At 39.2% G+C, this 21,742-nt stretch overlaps 1 protein-coding gene across 9 annotated transcripts in view; it reads right to left on the bottom strand.

Moving 5' to 3' along the window:
- ST3GAL3 (ST3 beta-galactoside alpha-2,3-sialyltransferase 3) overlaps positions 1 to 21,742 on the bottom strand; it is a gene marked incomplete at both ends in the record, with an annotated part of 188,601 nt that overhangs the window by 137,318 nt on the left and 29,541 nt on the right. For 5 of the 9 annotated variants that reach the window (XM_082003288.1, XM_082003290.1, XM_082003292.1 and 2 more), the window contains one exon: positions 10,234 to 10,281. The exons of the other annotated variants lie outside the window; for them this stretch is intronic. In XM_082003288.1, the coding sequence (XP_081859414.1) occupies positions 10,234 to 10,281 (48 nt within the window). The remainder of the gene's footprint in view (positions 1 to 10,233; positions 10,282 to 21,742) is intronic. 9 annotated transcript variants of the gene reach the window in all.

The following is a 21,742-nucleotide window of genomic DNA, read 5'->3' as shown; positions in this document are numbered from 1 at the left end:
ATAAAAAACCAAACCAATACAAAGAGAGAAGTAAAAGATGATCCCTCCAGAGTTTAACAATCAGGATGTACTAAAAGAAACAAGAAGAAAAAAAATTCTCATAGCCTTTTAGAAAGAGGTCATTGGAAAGAGGTAAGTTTGCTTTCCTTATGAAACACCACCACAATTTCTGCTGCAGTAGTTTTACCTAACAAGATCACAAGCTTTTCATGCTATCACTTACCGGCAGAACAGGAAAGCCTAAACACGTACCTAAGACAAAATGATTGCACCAGATAGGTCAGTGTAAACTGTGCCATTAATTTCCATCCCATTAAGATTTAATTCCTAAGCCAAGGGAAGAATTATGTTTGACACAACTTAGGTAACAGAAGTTGCAGAACAAGTGTGCACTTGATATTGGCACATTCTATCCGTTCTCTGCCAGCACCCACGTGCCACCCACCATCCTCATTGTACTTGACATTAGAAACGCACCTGTGTGTCTCTCCTCCACCTTCCACATACTGACAGTTGCATTTCCCCCATGTGCTGCTTTCCTCATAACGTTATCCCAGTTTATTTCTCCTACAAGAAATTATTTCCTGTCCAACCTTACCTCCTCTGCATGTAGGACCGCACATAGGAAGGTATACATTCGGGGGGGGGGGGGGAAATACCTTCGATTTTTATTAACCCTTCCTCCTTCCAAAAATATCCATTTTGAGCAAACAGCAACAGAGTTTTTGGGTTTTGTTTTTTTAAACATCTACAGCCGCTGACCAACCTGTCATCAGTCTTATCCCATTCGAGCTAACATTCCCTTCTTCCCAACAGGAATACAAGAAAAGGAAATACAAGATGGCATACATCACCTCATAACTACAGCAACATCCTGGCCTTTCTACTGACTCAGCACTTCATGAGCTTTGCAACCAAAGCACCAGAAAACACACACACACTAAATGCTAAGTGCCACAGATGACATACCTCCACTGCAATGTTTCATAACATTCACCTTCTGTTTGTCACATGCATTTCACCTTCCCTAGGTTTAAAGTGGTTACTTTTGATGTTCACTGATGATTACTAAGAGGTATAAAGTAATCGTGTAAAATTATATATGTCAACTATACCACAACAGGCACTTTCCAAAAAAGTGTATGAAGTACGACAAAACAAAAAAACGTTACTGGTTTCAAACTAGAAGGACAGATGTGTTCTTGATTTTCAGAAGGGTGTAAATTATTCCTTGCAGGCTGTAACATCAAACCAGAAGCATCTATGCTCCTTCCTCTCGCTGACTGGTGAAACATGCAAACTACTGCGGGCAGAGAAATGCTGCCCTCACACCATGGGCCGTCTCACACTCACTGGGACTTCTGGAAGTCACAGCTTTACTATCGGCTTGGAAATTAATCTCTATCACATGCTGCTCCCCCAAGAAAGACAGTGGGAGCCTCTAAATTACAGATTCAAAATTAGTTTCCTTTTTAGCAAAAAACAGAGCCTTGTTACAGACTTCCAATGTCATTTAGCTGTATCACTATGAATACAGGGGCCAAAAGTCACTGCAACACGCAACAGTGTGGCCCACGTGCTGGCTGGAAGCAGTCTGGCTTCACAAAAACAGATAAAACCCCAAATACCTGGAGAAAGCCAAACACACATAGCCCAGCTGCAGGAAAAGGCAGTCCTTGCCTGGAGGTACGTATTTAATTTAAAACAAAATGAAACACAGACCCACTAAATCAAAGACAAGTACAACTGATTCTAAAATACAGTATGGTCAGGGTGTGAAGATTGCAGGAGATGGACTGAGGTGATCACACAGCTCACTGCTAGAGAAAGGGGCAATCCCACTTCTACCCTTCCCTCCCTCAAAAATATTGGCTGCAAAAGCCTGCCTTGGCACTCACGTAACCTCTCTGGGCCCTAACCTACAGGTTGCTTTCACCTCCCATCACCTTAGTTTGAAGCCTTACTCACCAAGTTAACGAGCTGATACACAAAAACATTTTTCCTCTTTTTCATGCAGTGAGATAAAGAAGTGCTAGAATATTCGAGAAAACAGAAAAAACCAGCTAGAGAGAACAAGGTAGAAATACTCCAGCATCTCCATCAAGAACTAGCTTGGACCAGCCAGCCGTGTTAACTGTGGTTTGGTTGGCCCCTGCCAACATCATTGTGATGACTCCCCATCAGGAGGTCTCCGCACTGAAGCACAATGCAGATACCAATGGGCGTGCTACTGGAGGACTTGCTTCAGATCTAACCAGGTAGGTAGGTCTGATCCAGCTCGGGCCACAATCCAGCTCTGGCCACGTCTGACCCGTCTCCAGACAAGGCATTTATATGGCTGGGTGGAATAGGTTTGGTTTTTTTAAAGAAAAAAAATGAGTAAAGGTAATAAAGAACTTACTTTGCATCCACTAGAAGAACATCATGGAAGAATCTGAACAAGGCCTTATGTTCTCAGCCCTTAAAAGACTGAAAGGCCCATGAGGGATAAAAGCAACAGTATTAAGAGAGCAAGGTTCTCTCATCTAGCTACTTAAGGACCACACACTCACTTGTGCTAGAAAGCTACAGATCCCAGCTGACAATGGGGTACAGTAGTGTACAGAAGCACAGAAATGAATGAACATGGGAAATTAAGTTTCATCATGACCCATAAGAACAAGATGTCTTCTTAGGTCAGAAATAAAATGCATTTCTAAATTTCCAGGAAGATCAGAATTGAATAAAGAACCTAATTACTGACAACAATTTCATAATAAAGCATGTAATTAGGATTATATGAACAGAAGTACAGCCAAGCATAACAATTTCTATAAATGATGCAAATTCTGTGCCAAATTCAATGTCAAATTCAATGCTGGCATTAGCATGGAAACTTCTCCCAATTATCCAACAGAAATCTAGCTACCAGGCAAGCGAGAAATGCATTGTCTAATGCCTATAAACTTCATACAGACCACCCAAAAAGCCATAAAGCACAGTCTACAATATCTATCCATTTTTCAAATTGCATTTTGCATCTGTAGCCCATATAGCTACATACAAGCAAACGCGCAAAATTTTCCCCTTATGCTACTAATCAGAAATCAACAGTCTAGGAATTACCTTGGCTCACCGGTTTTATCCTTCCAAACTACCCATAAATGTTTTCACTGATGACTTGAGTACTATTCCTTTAGTATCTAGCTACCTAGAAGCACAGGACACAGAAAATTAATTTAAACTTCTTAAAAAGATGGGCTATATGCAGCTCTAGTTCTGTGTTTAACTGGTAACTGCAAGTACAGGACGGAAGGTAGAACAGTCAGTTAGCTATTTTATTCAAAATGTTTGTGTTTGTCAAAGAAATCTGTATGACACTCAGGAGACAGAAGTCCTATCAAGAACAGCTCAGACCACCCTGATACATTCCATCCCATCCAGTGCAGTTTGGTCTCTGTGGAACTGAGGCTGCAACTGAGCTAAGCCTTGGTCACTGTCCACATTTAGGTTCTGCAACTGTGGCAAAGGCCAGGTAAAACGACTTATGCTGCAATGAAAAAGGTCAAACACCTCACATTCACCTTAGACTAAGACAACACATATGGACAGTTACAAAAGTTCAGCTGATGTAAAGCAATTCCGCTAGAACTCAAGAGACAAGACAGAATTAATGAAAAAACAGTCATATGCAATGCATCAACTGAAAAGGACAAAAGAAAGGTTTTCTTCCAGGGTTAAAAAATATCGGTTAGGATTACTGAGCTACAATTAAAGTACTGGACAAAGAGGGACTTAAAAGTTGCATCCTTTCATTAGGATTTTCAACTTTAACCTCTTCAGCGATGAAACTTACTGATGAAGGCATTCTTTTCTGAGGCTATTTAAATAAATGCAAAAAAATAATAAGAGTGCAAATACAAGTTTGGGAGGGGTAGAGCTGAGGTTGCCTGGGCTCTGTAGCCTTCTCCCTGCATAGACTACATGCCCATCTCCTAAAGTCTATGTTCCAGTTTCTTCCTCATCCCCATTTACTCTTTTGCATACAAGTTTGACAGCCTTTTTCTCCACATTATCCAAGTAACACTAGGGAGAGCCCTGAGTGTACTGGCAAGATAAAGTCCAGTCCTTAGTGCCTTTCCTTGCTCTGTAAAAATACACAGAAGGAGCAGAACTGACATCTGTAAAGATAACTGTTTAACCCTTGCAGCCCAGTGCTAGAAGCATGCCTCATCAGCCTACATCTGCATAGAACTATCTGCCCATTTGACATTTCAACCATGTGTGTAAAAAACGATTCTTTAAGAACTTCTAATGTAGCCTCATTTAGGCTTCCTTCATTTCTGAGGAGCAAAAGAACTTCCTTGACAATACTACTCCTACCTGGAGCACCTGGTCTAGAGAACCAGGACCAAAGCAAGAAGTGGAGAGAACATTTTCATAATTGCTGGCACAATATTTTCTTGTGAGGTGGGAGGTTTTTTGCTATCTTATTCTCAGAAAAGACTGAATAACTTCAATTTTTAAGAAAACATCATAAACTTCAAACATGCTCCTTCTTCCCTTCCTCCTAGAATATTTCTGCCAAAATGGTTAAAATTGGGCAATATTCTAAGCAGCAAAAATAGGAGAACCATAGAGCAATTCTTAACATTGGCAGCAAAACTTGGAATTTCACTGCTATTAAAAGTTTTCATAGACTGTGCAAACTGATCTAAAGACACCAGTCCTGCTGCACCAAGCTCAACGTTCACTTTCCAGATACTGCACCTGATGAAAACAGCCATATTTGATGGAAATAAATACCCCAAGCACTATCAGCACAACTGAAATACAAACCTGAGAGTTTGAAGTGGGGAAGGGGGAAATCTGCCTCTAGTCACAAACCCCTGCATGAAATCTGCCTCTGGTCACAAACCCCTGAGTGCCCTGGTGACACCTAAAACCATGAGGATACTACTTATTGCTTCAGATTAGCAGCAAAAGGAAGTAAATTCCAGCTCTATATCTTCAAGTTTTGGTTTTTTTCCTCCCTGTAATTCCTGATTGGGGCCCCAAAGACATCTGGCCCAGCTTTACAGCCTGAGGAAAGCAATACACCAGAGGGGTCTCCTTCATTAGACCCTGCAGTTACATTATTCATCCCCCAGGCACAGAAAGAACAAATAAGCAATCACTTGCTGATATTGCTGTAAAGGGTCATCCATCAGGTCTTTTGCCTGCTTGTCTTACCTCCAAAATAGGTATAGTAAAGAGGTAATTCTAGCATATTACCTTTTTAAAGGCTCTGGTTACCTTAACATGGACTATATAACTCCTTACAATTTTTTTCCTAATAAAACTATAGCAACCTCCAAGGGTAGAAAAGCAACTGACTGGTTTAAGCCAAATTTACAAAAAAAGACTCCAACAGGAAGATGAAAAATTTCCTCTTATGAACTGCATATGCCCTTTTTCTTTTCCCAGGGAGTCATCTGCTTAAAGCCAGACTGCAGCCTTTGCTAGATAAACAGTTGTTTCATTTACTACCACATATCCACTTGGCTAATGGAGTTAATGCTGCCCTACTGAATCTTCCAACATAGTCTTATTTTAGAAATTGTATCGTATTTCCTAATAAAAGTCAAAAGCAATATTAACGAAACAGTAATCTATATTGGCTTTTAGTGACTTACAAGATGTACTGACTTGATGCAGAGAGATGCCACATGATAGAGAAAAATCCCATTAAAATACTTTTATTTTGAGGTATTCTTTAAGCCACTTCTTGGCATTTGCACCTCAACTCATTCACAGCTGTATTTTCAACTGGCGGAATAGAGCATTATTAAGAAGACAGATGATAACACTGAACATGCTGGCAAAGTCACATAAGGACTATGCAACCGATACATGACAGTCATTGGCAAAGATTCAAGCAGCTCCCACAGTCTACATCTCAAAGAAATAAAGAATGAAGTAGAACTTCATTAATCAAAAATGAAAATGGAAAAGCATTTTTGCAGAATAAAGCCACTAAAACAAGCAGAAAAAAATGATCTTTCACATTTATTTTCTACTTTACAGGACTGCATAAAAATGTAGCATAATTAGTTCACCTCTCCTTTCTCATCACTCAATCACAGCATTAAGACAAATAGTCAGAAATGCAATTTGGGGGAAAAAACAATACAAAAAACCCAACACACTAGAACCACATCAGCTGCAAACATAAATTAAAATGGTTTTCCTTAAACCAAGAACATTTACCAGAGCCTCACAAATTCTATTAATTAACATAATATCTAAATTAATTACCACTAACCTAGAAATCTGGAAAAGATCAGTTTGTAGTTGTAGCTACCTGTAGTACCGGATTCTCATGGAGAAAGCCAAAGAACAGCAAGTGATTGCCTGCAAGTCACCAACGTTTTTCTCTCATGCTAGGAATTTGTCACTATTCTAACAATTTGATACTTTACAATTTCAGTTGTATTCCTATTCCTGGCCTCCATCCATACCACACTCTATCCAAAACGTAGGAAAGTAGTCACCAAATTCACTCTGGAGTTGTGTTTAGGAGGACAGGCACATGGTTCTTCTCATCCTTCACAAAATGGTTATGTAAACATCTTCAGCAGCTGAAGGAAACAGTGAAAGTTTCCTCCATAGTTCTCACAGCTTCTCCCAAAATGGTTCAGGACCTTAGCATAAGGAATTACTAACAGCAAACTGCTAAATAAGCATGGATTTAAACTCTCAGATGATTACTCCACTATCATTGTGAACTCAGCGTCTGGAAGCATGGTCTTGCATGTGGGCTTTCACAAGCACACGAGCCACAGCAGATATGATACTCTAAACCAAACTTTAAAGGCTCCATTTTCTTTGCATAAGTCAAGCCAAACTTTTGATAAGAGTTAAGAAGTAAATTGAAAAGAAAAAAGCAACAACAACAACAAAGTTAAAATATTCAAACAGTTTGAGCAAGACCTAGGTAACAGTTGGTTCCTTGAGAAGGTATGTTAGAACTATTGCGTTTCAAGTCTGCAGTGAGAACAACTGCTACACAACCAGCGGCCAGTACTGCAATCAAACATGCCTAACAACAGTGTAAGCCTACAGCCATAAGGTATTTCGAACCTCAATATTTCCAGCAACCTTATTAGCAGATGGGAAAATTGTACATTCAAGGCACTCCTATCCTAATGCGGCTTAGAGAAGAAAAATTTGACTTGCTTGCTCTCAGACACAGGAGGTAGAAAAGGGACTTGAACAAAAATAGCAGGGGTATAAATGTGACTTTCAAGGTCCGATGTTTGATTTGCTAGCAACAAAGTAAACCAAAGCAACTAGAGAGGGAAGAAAAAAAAAAAAGAGTACTAGCTGTCTATTTGGCAAGCAAATGAAATTTAGGTCTCCTGAAACACCCTGTGTCCTGCTTAATGTTTCCCAAATTCAGAGCATGACACCCTCCTTTCTGAAATGGTTTCAGCTGAAACACCGGCCTAGACACCACATCAAACATTTATCTTCGCTGCTCAAACTTTATCTTTCAAGGGAAGGGGCAGCCATGAAGAGAATCACAAAAACATCTGGACTTGTGAAGACTACACCACAGCGTGAACCTCAGATGGTTCAGTCTCACTCCAAGCATATTTGATTCTCATGTCCTCTAGGCTAATAATCTTCAATAAAGAGGTGCTTTAAGGCTCCATAGCCAGATGGTCTTCTGAACACTCAGTTGAGAAAGTTTATCCAGAATCGTCTAGAGAGTGTTATTAACCTGAGATGTGTAAGACAGATTTCCAGCCTCCCTGAAAACTGGAGAGTTGCATGCGGGACAAAGTTGAGGCGAAAACCAAAATAAGGACAAACAGTCAATTAAAATAAAACACAGATACTGCAACTTGCAACTAACATTGCCCTTCACATGGCACAATTAATTACAAAAGAGCAATTCTAAGCAGCTGTTTAATATGCAAATATAAGTCAACAAGTACTAGTTTTAAGCAGCATGAAATCTTAACAGGAAGACTATTATTCACAGCTGTTTAATTCTGACTAATCAAGGTATATGTGTATTTATGTTTCAAAGTATGTAACATTAGTCCCTTCTTACCCCAACCTGAAACATCACCTACTAGGAATGGCTGGGCCTGGAGCTGCCATTTCTTTGGGTTCTTTCTGGGCTCTGTCTTTTCCTGGGTCTGCAGCAAGGTGAGATGGGATGGACAGCGGAAGCACAATAGCCACAGTTTTTCTCTCTCTCTTTCCTGTTCAAGAAGGAAAGCTATCCCTCAGTTGGACAGACACCACACATCTTGACATCTTATTACACATATCAGTTCAGAGCAAGTTAAAGTTTGCAGCGCAGTGAATGCAAAGTACTAAATATGAAAGCAATAAACATACAGCGCTCAGACATTTCTGAGCCTCCTTTCTCAAATATATGAGTTTTCTTCATATTTCTTCAATGAAGAAATTAAATCATCTTGCAGTGAAAGGGTTTACAAAAGATCAAATTTTACTGCCTTACTCCTAACCAATCCAAGCTTGGGTTGCAAAATACAAGCAGAACAGAGACCAGTGCTTTTAAGAGAGACCCAGACAGTCCAGTGGCTTACATTAGCTTGTCTCCCACCCTCCATATTAACAGAACTCCAAAAGACACAGAGGAGTTGAAATATTTTTCATAACTAAGTTTACCACCCTATTGGTAGTATCATAACAACATTTATGATTAACTCCATAGATGCTCTGCCCTGGAAGCTATTAACTGTGTTCACATCAGTAAGAAGCCAAAATAGCATTAGGGGGGAAAAAAAAATTAAAAATATCTGTAGTAGGTAATATTTAAAAATTTGACTCCATGACAAATTCTAGTCTTAGCTGTACCAGCTGTACCAGCATAGCTCCAGTGGTATGCTGACTCAGACATACTCGGCTGTAATCAAACTACTTCCCTTAATTTTACTCACAGATTTCATACCTCAAACCTATGCAACTTACCCCCTACTTTTGCAGACTAAAGAAACCATCACCCAATACAGAAGGAGGCAAGCAACAACACACTTCAGTTATGACCGAAATTAATTAGTAGAAAGGAGTTAATTGAGGGTCTTCTTCCCCCATAAACACAACTTATCCACTCTGCACTCAGCACCATTACAGGTACTCCCACATCAGACCATGCACCCACAACAGATCCAGTTCAAGTTTTAGAGAAGATGCAGGGATGGCAGAAAGCATTTGGGGTGTTGTAAAAAAGCAAGTTACTAGCACTAGCTCGGAGGTTAGTAAATTGGAAATCTGTGTTCAAGCTGTGCTGTTAGTGTCAGGCAGCAGGCTCTCTTTCAAACTGTGCAGGCAGAAGACAAGTGCTATGTTGGAAGGCAGCATGTTCCCCCTATCAACCCAAGAGGAAAGGCTAGTAAGCAAGATAAAATACAAAGCCTTCACCTGGATTATTTTTTTTTCTTTTCTGCAAGACAGTAAATACCCCCATCTTTTAAGTGTTAAGGGGTTTTAAGTTATAAAAGTAATTCTTAGCCTTTCCTTTGCACTTCATGTATCATTATACATACACTGTAAACTGAGTTTCATCAAGTATCGTGCTCGCCATGGTGTGCCTTGGCTACAGCTCACATGTTACACATAGCCAAACAGATAGTTACTGGTTCCATGAAGAGCCCCCAACACAGGGTATTTTTGATTTCTGGTTCAGTTTAATTGATGGTCATGCTCAGGTTCCAAAGGAAATTAGGTTGGGAAGGATTTGCCCTGGGGTTCGATAATACTGGTCAATCTCCACCCAAAAAAAGTTTCCAGCCCTATTTGTTTAGCTACAACTCTTTCGCCGCCTTCTTCTTGGAAGCGTTCCTGATGTCTTTCCCCAAATAACTCAACTGTTTGTTTAGCTGAGAAACTCTCCTAGTAGCATGGAACAGTTTTTCTTCAGCTGGTGGGTGACATCATCTTAATGCCTTTCACATGAGAAAAGAAGCACAAACCACATCACTAATGCATGTGACATGTCCAGGTCATCTGCCTTGCTGGCTAATGGAAGGGTCCCACATGTTAAACCTTGTGTCACACTAAGACCCTTAATACTTCCAACTACACTTAGGAAAGGACCTCTTTACCCACTTTGGCTAGATGGTTGATTCCCACAGAAGTCTGACTCTGTGACCTGCCTCCCAACATGGCTACCATGTCCAATTCAGTAGAAGCCTTGTCATGAGGTGGGAGATAGAGAAGAAGGCAATGTTGTACCTGAGCCTATTGTATGTCCAACGGAGTCAAAGGAAAGAACCACTGAATCTGTAACACAAGAGTACAAGTTCATTTTCCCCTTTTCTTAGCACCATTTCTTGCTGTAACATTTTCTTGTTATTTTACTTAAATAATTCCTTATGCTCCCTTCCCCCAGGAAGCAGAACAACTTCTTTGCCAGCCAGACAGAACAACAGGCATCTAGCAAAGGTAGAACACTGCAGTATGCAACAAATCACGATGTCATTACCCAAAGTAGCTACAATTTATTGAAAATAATTTAATTTTATGCCTAGTAAGCTTGGTTGACCTTACCAAAACTGAATCATAATGTGCCTTTGACTGCTAGACTGAAGAGGTCTTTCTTATCAAACCTATTATCAATATTTTGTCCCCATTTAGGGGACTCACCTGCTACAATCAGCTCTTCTCCAACACTTTGCTAAGCCAAGTATTTGTGCTCCTTCCAGGTCTCACCATAAGGCATGTTTTCCACCTCTTTAATCACAGTAGTGGCTCCCCAGCTGAATGCATTTCAACTTATCAACAGCCTTCACCTTTACACTATATGCAGCATGTGTACCAAGTACCAAGAAAATGTAATCTCTCTACTTGATAGCCCTTTATTTTGCCATCTGGGGATCACAATAACACTTTTAGCCACCATCACAATCACAACTCTTCCTCACCAGTTAATGCCTGATACTTTTAGTCACAGTTTCATATGATGGGGCACACTTTGGTGCAATTGTGGTTTACAGTTGCTAGTTTTTATAAACGCAACTTGACATTTGGCCACATAGAAACCCTTATTGCCTGCTTGCACTTAGCTTACCCCATGATCCAGTCCTCTTTAATAGTCACCCCCCTCCCTCATATACCACTCTTGCAGCCTAGAACCTGTTTGCAAAATTTATCAGTAATAATTTGATACTCTGTTCCAAGTGGAGCTGCAATACGGTACCATGCTCAATGGTGTTTTGGTTTTTTCCAGCTGTAGTCTTACTTGAGATAAACCAACACTTACTTTGGTTTGCCATCCATTTTGATCCCTATCCCAAATGAAGCAGAGAGTCTACAGAATTCTACTCCACCACCAGTGGAGCAGAACTGGGCCCAGAACTCAAGAGACAGCTTGTCAGCAGGTAAAACACAGTGAAGAACAAACCACGTTAGGATTAATAAAGTCATAGAATGAGAAGCTTTAAACTGACATAGCAAATAACTGCAGAACTGCCTTTCATCTTCAGCTAAATGAATAGCCTGAATCCCTTCACAATTCTTTCTCTAACTTGGGCCTCAGATGTGATCAACTGAGCATTTGCAGCACCACAGCGGCTGCCTCAGTGCAAGGCAAAAAGGACAACCACAGTCAGATTTGGCATGCTGAGAAGAGGTTAAGCTCCTGCTGCATCACCTTACATTTGGGCAGGCTACAATTGCAGACATTGACAGTTACCACATTTCAGCTGACGACAGACACAGGACCTATCCCTTAGCTTTTCTATACTGTACATCATCCTCATGCTTATTTTCCAATTCTTACAAATTCAATAAGAAAGCGCTAATTTTCAAAATAAACATAGTAATACTGTTCATTTAACTGGATTTAAAACAATTTTTAAAAAAGCAGGTCTGTGCTGTCCCAGATCCAACACTGTGGAGTAACATTAAAAAAAATTACTAATCTCAAAACTTATTCCAACAAAAATAAAAATCCATCTGGACTTAACAACTGTATTTCCTCTTTTGGGAATAAAATTCAGACATCCTTATATTATTCTAAATAGCAAGGGGTTTAATTCATTTTAACTGTGTTAAATTCATCTGCCATCAATTAATTCTGAAGTATCTCTGTGGGGTTCTACTTTTAAAAAACTGTTGAGATTTTTATCAACATAAAGTATTGTTTTGTAATTAATGCCAAATTTAAATGTTGTTCATTTTCCTGCAATATATTTTGCATTCAAACACTGTGCATGAAATATTAGGACTTATCTAAGAATGGCTGAAAAGCCTTGCAAGAACCAAATTAATACCATTATTGCAGCCCACAAAAATAGTATGTTTAATTCCCTTAACTGAGAACATTATCTTCCTACTATAAACAAAAAAAAAAATTACAAGTGGAGTAAGCATGTGAGCTCCCTTTTCCAATCCAGTCCTCCACGTGGCTATTAGTTTCACAGTTTCAGCATCAAATTCAGTGTGAATAACCTGCATTGCAGTCAATTCCCCCCACCCCGCAAGTAATTTCACAAACCATGGATCTTTATTAAAACACTGTGTTTATTTCTGGCATTAACACTTCAAAAGGAAAGAAGCTATAAACTCGAAAAAGGCTGAGAAGATAATCACGTCACCTTTCTTCCACCCAGACAGCTCTTCACATTCAGCCAAATTCAGAACTGCAGGTTATTTCTGTCAGAAGTTGCTGGAGGCAAGCATTTCTTTGAGGCAAGCCAGATTTATTTGCAAATACCGAGTCCTGCTTCCACGAACATAAGATAAGTTTCTTTCCTTCTACCTTGAAACCTCTTCCAGTCATCGCTCAGTTCAAAATCCTCCCAGCTTTCTAGACTATTTTTGACAAAGTGGCTGCTTTACCCAAGCCCAAGTCCACACTATCTTTCAAAGGCAAATAAAACTTAAAAAACCACAATGTAAAACATACCCACTTACATGTGCCCTTGCTTTAGGTGCCAAGAACTGTTTATGTCTGAAGGAGCAGTCCCTAACCTTTCAGCTACCTACTTCCATAAAGCAGTTTAAATGTTTTTTCTCCTGCCTTCTTAACTGAAGAGCAGCCTTTATGCCCAAATCATGCAATCTGACACCCAATAACTTGCCAAGATGGACAGCTTAAGGCTGCACACAGCACAACACCAGCCTTATACATCTGTTTTCATGTTAGCTACAGTCATGTTTTCAATGGCTACAGCAGTTTAAAAAAGAAAAAAGATACAGCAAAATCCAAATGCAATTCTGGATCTGATCCAATCCATCAGAAGAAGCAAAGACGGCGGAAACACTCACTTATTTAGAAGGCACTAGGTACTCAGTGCCAGGAATAACAGTGTCTGAGATCTCATCAGCCAGACTGCAAAGTTGTCATGGATCACTTTGTGTTAACTTTGGGTCAAAGTTGCATTGGGGCCTATGCTTTGGGTCACTTTCCCCTCCCACCCACCATCCAGCTTGAGCATCAAAAATTGGACCAACACATGAATCTGCTCCATCATCCCCCAGAAAACAGTACTGTGCAGGGCTGCCTGAATGTGCTCCACCACAGCCCTTTCAGAGTGTGGACTGCTGTATGAGACCCCTCTTTCCAGGAAAGCTCACCGCTCAGAACACACACAAGGATCCCGTTTGGTTCAGGAACCAGGAGCTCCAAGACAAACTGTGCAGAGAGACTCAATGCTGCTCTGGGAACGAACTCAAACGCTGTTCCAACAATGCTTCAAACTGGACATAGAGCTGAACTTGCCTTTGAAGGGACACAACTGGATTTGCACAGTTCTGTCCTGAAGCAAAAAAAGTCCTGCAAATCTGAGGTGGCTACATTTGTTTCTGCACTCACACCACAGTTACTATGCAGTCCAGGTAAGTCATCCAGGTATAAGGATTGATTATATTTCAAGGCAAGGGATGCACTTTAGATGTCGCTGACCCCTCACCTCTTCGCACGCATACACCCCTTTCCAAGACTCCAGTGTTCCCATCTTAGGTCTCCCGCAAATCCTTCCTCCTGTTCGTTTTGTTAACCGTGAGGTTTCTCACAGCCGGGATGACTCTGCACCACACTCCCCTGTCCCCAACACAGGCAAATGAAATGACTCATCTTGCTGCATATATTGTGCACCTTAGGCCTAGGCATTTCTGGACACCAGATAACTATTTAACGGCTATTCCTTACAGATGACCATATCTTTTCCACTACTCCAGTCTCTGAATGGAAAAATAAATGAAGAGAACAGAAAAATAAATGAAGATTTCGGTCTTCATAAAGGAGCAATGACACTGACCAACAAACTGCAGACTTGTAGGAGACAAAGAGAAACAAAGCCGTGTTGGAAAACATCTTAAGTTTCACACTCCAAGAAAGATATATGGGCACCACTGGATAAACATATAATATCATGCATGGGTACTGCACTCAAGAAACGTGTGGAACAGCTCTTAGAGCCCAATAGCGTCAAGTTCCTGAAACCATGTAAAAGTGAATACATGGACTAACTTCCAATGCAAATACTCTCCTTGTTTTGATATCATCATTGATGAAAACACAAAATACAAACTGAAAACAAGCAGTGGCCACACAGAACAAGAACAGCAAATATAATCCACTTTAATCAAGAACTGTGTATAACTTGTATGTTTATCTAAGTGTCCTTTCAGAATTTCAGTTAAGACTTATTGTAAAAGTGCCTCTGAGAAGCCACTAACTTTTTTGCTTTTTACAGATTGTCTCTGCAAGGATTTGTAGATATTTGTCTCATCCTATTGGAAACCAAAGAAGCTGAACTTACCCTTTTTTAAAAACTTCTTTAACTTCTCTTATCCTTTAAAAAAAAAACCAACAAAAAAAACCCCAACAACAAAAAACAACAGACTTCAGTAATAAACCAACTTCCCCAGGATAGAAAAAAATATCAGCAAAAAAAATGATTGTGTGCTGTTTGGAAGTGGTCCTGAGAAACCACAAACCATCAGTCCCTCAGGAGTTATAAGAGTTTAATAATAAAGGCTTAACACAGCCTCGATACCACATACCATTACAGTAATATGCTCCACAGATGAAGCCAAACGGGGAATACAATAATACATCGCAACATAAGGCTGTAATTTGGCACATCCTCATACAGAGACTCAAGCTCTGAGGCCTGCATTGCTTTCTTGTATGCATGATCACTGTTAACTTTCTCATTCCATACCCCTGCTCTCCATATACTCTGATGGACTCCTACAGAACTGCAACCTGTATTTAATAACATTTAATGTAATTTCTACCTCTGGAGCTTGATCAGAGACCAGATATCCTGCAGAGCCCCATCACCTGGACTGGGGACAGCAATAGCAGTAACAACAATAAAGAATAAAATTTTGATTCAGAGTCAGAATTAAAAGAAAGTTGTTTTGGTTTTTTGGGGTTTTTTTTTTTAGGTGCTGCTTTTTTACCGTGGAATTAGAAGACCACCCATAAAGAAAAGGGTCTGTCATTCGGCTGTCTCCCTTTTTCAGCTGAGTACTGAAAAGGATAGGATTAAAAACCCCAACAGCCATCAAAATTTATTTTCTATTCAAGATCGATAGGCTGTAACATGACATATACCAGAGAAGGTACACTTAATGCACAAAACTCTTCATAACTTAGTGACAAAAAAGGCCAGTCATAACAAACTATCTTTATTTTTCACCTAGTCAGAAAATGAAGCTTACAAAAGCAGTGCCACTCTCAGAAAACATGCTACTGTTGGGATTCATTTTTCAAGAAGATCTGTCTCAGAACATGCCCTGGCCCAAAGAAAAAAATATTTGGAAAAAAAAAAATACCACCGTTATCATGACTATGGAATAGTCTGGATAATTCTTATACCCAAGGAATTGAAGGGAAGTAAATAATTTCAGTTCTATTTCACAGAGATCTTGCTTAGATACCCAAAGCATGAACATCCGTCCTCAGATTTGGTAAGACACAAGGACAACTTCATCTCCAAAACAATGGAGATAAAATTCAGTTTCAGATAATAAAATATCATGTCATAAACATGAGCCACCTTTAGCTAAGAAGCAGAAAAAGCAGCATGACAGAATCACTGAGAAGGCAAGCATCTTTTGTCGACAAAATGAGCAGCCTTTCTATTTTCCTATACAAACAAGAACAGGTATGTAACAGGAACGCTTTTAAACACCACACTATCATATTGCAGTCCTTTTATTTGAACTGGATCTTTTCTTCATTCTCCACTGACCCAGACAAAGCTGAAACATTCCTACCTGAGCACCGAAATAATAAGTTCAGCTACAGGCAAAGATCGAATCAAGTTTTGCCATTGAAAATGGGAATGCAACGAAACTATGAGTATCTGAAAACTAAGAATTACATTAGAAACAGCAACAGTATATTCCCAGTAACAATCACACCTCTGTAGTACAACCACTAATAAGCTAACTGAAGGACATCAAGCAAACATAGAAAAAACATTTTACTAAAACTAGAAAATTAATTGCTAGACTTGCTGTGGTCACACTTGACTGAGAATGTTTTTCTTCAGTCTCACGCATTCACTGGATACATTACACTTTAATCCATGGGATTGTTTCCTACATCTCTGTCACAAGAGAAAAATTACTTTCTCCAGCTTTTTGTAGACATTCATCTGTAATCTACAGCTGCCACCTTTTTCGCTCAGATTAATCAATTAACATCATTAAGTAAAATACAAAGTAACAGCTCCTCATCTAAACTTAGCCTGACTTGTTCTGCTCCTATTCAGACCTAAAGAGCAGCCTCTGCACCCAAATGCTCAGCTGCTTCTTCCAAACATAACTGTCAGTCATTTTAATAAAATATATTAGACAAATTTAATAACGATACCAATCTAATTGGACCTAATTGATTGGGCTAATAAATCAAGGAAACCTAGAAAAGTGCCCAAAGATCCTAATTAAAATCAGGCTTCACAATTCTAACTGCTACACAAAGAGAAAAATAAATCCTGTCCAGTATGTGTCTATTAAACACAAGAAGGAACATCCCAAAACCCCCCAATTAAGAACAGATAAATTTAGACACAAGATTTTAAGCAAGCATTCACACATAAAAAAGTGACAACTTTTGTAATTCATACAATATTTTCTTTTTTTCAAACAGATGTCAAACATATTCCTCTACTTTCCCCAAACACAAGAGAAGGCTATTTTATTAATTATTTTCTTGTTGTTACATTACTGTATTATTCCCTGCCTGCATTTGTAAGTTACTTGACAGGGTATCCTTCACTTCCTAATGTTTTGTTTTATTTGCTGAAGACAGATTTAGGGAAGGCCTAAGCCATTTTTTCAGTCTAAAGATAAATGCCATCCTATTAATTTATTAAGTATCCTACTTTTGCATTAATATTGTGTTCCCTCCTCCTGTTGGGTTTATTCCGCTTTACTAAGCTCTTTCTTCTCTAGTACAACTGATTTTCATACTTGTCCACCTTCTGACGCAGTGAGATGGGTTTATGTTAAGAGCACTAGTCACTACAAGAACAACTTCTGTACCGTGGCCTCCAGGACACTCAGAGTTACTCATAATCTTTATTCAATACTCAAGGCACTAATTATGACATCCCCTATGCACCACTTCACACAGCGTCAGTGAAGGTCAGAGGAGACATATAGAACACCACTCTTGCTAGTGATCTCAGCTCCTACATATGTACTCTAAAAAACAATCACTAGTGTTCCCATGCTTAGGCACTACAAGAAGTTAAAATCTCAAGTGTTTAGTTTCAGCAGCATTACTCTAACATTTTCAATATCTAAGATGAGGAATATATAAAGATAACACACACAGAGCACAGGCATGCTTCCTAATCACAGGTCTGCAAGCGAACAGCAGTAAACACAAGGACAGCAAGTTTTGGCAAGCAAACCATCTGAAGAGTTTCAGTCCAGCACTCTGCAACTGATAAGAGACCCAGGTTCAAAGTTCAAACCTATTCCCTTTATGGGAGAGGAAAAGTCACTCAGCAACAGGACACATCTCCAGCAACAGGAAACATCTGATTGTAAAGAACACTTCCAAGAAACTCTAGATTTTTCGACTTTAATAAGTTGTCTTAAAACAAGTCTGCACTACAGTGTTTGTGTTGTGTAAACCTGAATGCCTACCCTCTGTGCCCCTGGCTATATTTGTATCGGTACGGAGATGTGGGAACAGACTGGTGCTTGATTCACAGAGCATACCTGCAGGGGAAGATTCACCCTCATTTGAGGATGTGTATCATTGTGAAATACCATTAAAATGGAAAAATTTCATTCTGATCTAAATATTAATTCACTTATGCACTGCATAAAGTTGAAAAGTTTCTGCATTTTTGCTCTGGCCAGCAGCTGTCTAAATAGTACCAACTTTTTAAGCATACAGCACTAAAGTAGGCCATGCAGGTTCTCTCTCCATTTCCATGTCTGACCCAAAACCACATCCTTTTTATTGACAGATGACTTCACAGCCGAGCTTAGAGTTGAACCCAAATTCCTTGGTCATCCACTCTGCCCAGACGTCAGATCCCTTTTTTGCTTCAGCCTGGAGCCAGCCAGTTTCCACACCGAGAAGCTGGACACACAGCGACGAGGCTCAGGCACGAGCTCTGCCCCAGGGATCGCAGACACAACTGGTTCAAAGCTTCTGCAAACTCATGGCCAAACTACAGCATGCCCAGTATGGGTAATCTTGCTACAGCCTGTGAAACCTGAACAAGTCCTTTGATGAAATCAAGTGTTTCTAATCTGTAAAAATAAACAAGCTGCTTTTTTTCCAAAGACCCTGGAAAAAAGGCTTGAGAGCTAAGAATGGAATGGATATAGCAAAGTATTACCACTTGTCTCAATAATTTTGTGGCATACAGATCTACTGGTTACATTGTAAACTGCAAAGTAATTCTCTATCAGCTCTCACTTTCCTGTCATTTAATTGACACTAAAACTCGCTTAGTGATACAGAACTTGAAAGATGTAGTAATATTTCTTTAATTTTTATGAATTTCAGGAAGCCTAACCAACTTTTGCACTTGCTGTTGTGCACATCACTCCTTTTCCATCAGGACGCTCATAATGAAGTGGCAAATTAACTAAGCAAGAAACAACACTCACGTTCCAAACAGATGTATTTTAAAAATGTTCTGAGCATGCCAATTTTCTTTATTCTGCAATGAACGAACTGAATGAAAAGATGCAGTGTCCTACGCCAGCTGGCAAATGCTTCAGAGGATATGACATTGCCATTGTCTTCAGCAGTGCCCAAATAACTGTTTGGTAGCAGGAAGGGCTGGTATGTTTTGCTCATAAGATCAGTATTTACTTGGATCTACCACATAATTTTGCAGTGCTGTGACCAACGAAACTCTGGGCACAAGGACAACATGATGCTTTGCTCCTAGCATCTGGCACGTGTAGCTACTCGGCATGCGTCACAGCTCCCTATTCCAGGGGAAAGCCAACAGCACCAGCCTCGAGGGTTGCTCTTCCCAGATGAAATGGACAGCCCCCAAATGCAAAGGAGAAGGGGAGATCAAGGTGCTGCAGAAGTTCAATGACAATATACTCAGCTTTGAGAAACGCAAATGTAGAGAAGGTACAGATCTACTATAAAGTCACAAAAACAAACAGGCCAAACTGTATCAATAAAGCTGGTGTCTGAGAGGTTCTTCTCTTGACAGAGAGAAATCCTTTAATTACTCCTGAGCAGAATCTCAGTATTTTAAGGAGCTCATTTCCTCCTAAGCCTAGTCTCATATTTTGGTTTCAATTATTATGTAGCACTAAGTCAGTCATACACCCAAATCCCATAGTGGAACATGCAATAAAATACAAACACTAAAACTTCTCTCTTCTGAGCTTACAATTTGTGTGGCAAGACAGAAGGTGGATATTGGCAGCTGGGGAATTACACAGGAACTAATGTGAAAACATGGGTTAGTATGATAGTACCGGCTATACAGTATTTGTGCACTGAAATGTAAAGCACTTGCTTTAGGTTCAGAATATTTATCATCTTCTGAATGCATATCTCTAGCTAATACTTCACAATTAAAATAAATGTGTTAAAAATTCATAAAAGGGTCACTATTAAGTGTTTCCTAGATAATCTCAGTAACAAAACAACAGTGCAGCTGTCTTTAACAGCAAATTTGTACACTGGATGTATCCGGGGGCACTGGGGAAATTGGATGTAGACTTACCTCTGTATGACTGCTGGATCTAACTATTAGGGCTATTTATAAATAGACCAATTTAACCACTGACATGACTTAAAAAAACTACTGACTCAATGGTAAATCTTGTTATTCTATGCGGAATGTGTCTAATAATCATTAGTATAGCCATTAGTTCAAACAAGAACACTGAACAGGAGGGTTACAGATCAAAATTTTTTTTTCAATTAAAGCACCTAACAACACTCATTTGGACATAAACCCTTGAAAATACTCCAGTACATCATTTGCAAACTAACGGCCAGACTCAGCATAATATTTTGGTGATGCAAAACAGATGTAAACAGAAATTAATTGACCAATGCTCTCTGGTTGCTTTCAGTCACACTCAAAAAGGGGCAAATTGTACTTAAAGTATTTTTAAAAGTAAGTTTAACCTAATAATATTTATTAGGTTAGATAATAAATAGAAAAGTGTAAATAGCATACTCCCTTCAGTTTTCTCGGTTAGTACTCACGCATGTAATTTTCACAAAACTTTTGGAATACCAAGCAATTTCCATGTCAAAAACACCTCAAAACTTGCAAACATTATTACTCTTTATTACATACTAGTAGCTTGAAACTATGAAGGCGGCAAAATACCCTTAAATTTGTCCTTAAAAAAAGGGTCAGTTTCAAACTAAAGACAACTATGCTAAAATTTCTTGATTGGATTATTGCACAGCACTGGCACAAGTAAAATGAATTCTGTATTTTCAGAGTGCAAACAAAATATGTATTATAAACTTAGATATAAGATACAAAGTGTTAATAATTAGAAACAAATTGCTTTACTCTTGTAGTATTTTTATTAAATATGGACATAGGCTTTTAACTTTAACAAAGCATAGTCTAAGGATTGTATTAATGACAGTGTCTTAAACTTATATATACTCACACAACTGTCAGAGGGCTCTAGAAGGCTGCTACACATTATCTTTGTTTTACATAAATAAAGATACCTACATGCAATTAATGGCAATTAGGACAACACCTATTTTAATAGCCTGGTCTTGCTTTTATGCCTGCTGGAGCCATTTGACCATTTTCTTCTCCCTCTCCCTAGTATGGAAAAAACTTTTTCTGTGTGTTAGCTTTTCCGAGCTAGCTCTCAGAAACCTCTCCTTCCTCAAAAGCAGAAATATAAATACTTCCATCAGGAACTCACATTTTTGAGTTTGTTTGAAAATGATCTACTACTTATGATATTAAGCCAGTGGCCAAAAGCCTCCTAAAATCTTAAAGCACACATCATCTAGGCCAGCTGCCAAAATAACTGCCCACAAGTTCATATGTACAACTTTGTAGTGACATTTCTCATGTCTCCTGTGTCTGCCCAAACACAAATGACAAGGAGTAACGTACAAGAAAAGTGTATGAGCATAAAGTATCTCCTGAACACAAGTGCTTTACGGGCATCTTCTCTAGAAAACGGCAATGTTCTACTTTTTTTTGCATTACAAGGACCAGACCATTTATTAACATGAAAGGTGATACTGAACAGAAAGTCTATTGGATCCATTTTTCACTCATGTTTTTCA

The sequence above is a fragment of the Phaethon aethereus genome (genome assembly GCF_964289735.1).
Source record: "Phaethon aethereus genome assembly, chromosome: 8".
Taxonomy (NCBI): Eukaryota; Metazoa; Chordata; class Aves; order Phaethontiformes; family Phaethontidae; genus Phaethon; species Phaethon aethereus.
Note: the sequence above shows the minus strand (reverse complement) of the source record. Positions and strands in the feature narration are given on the sequence as shown.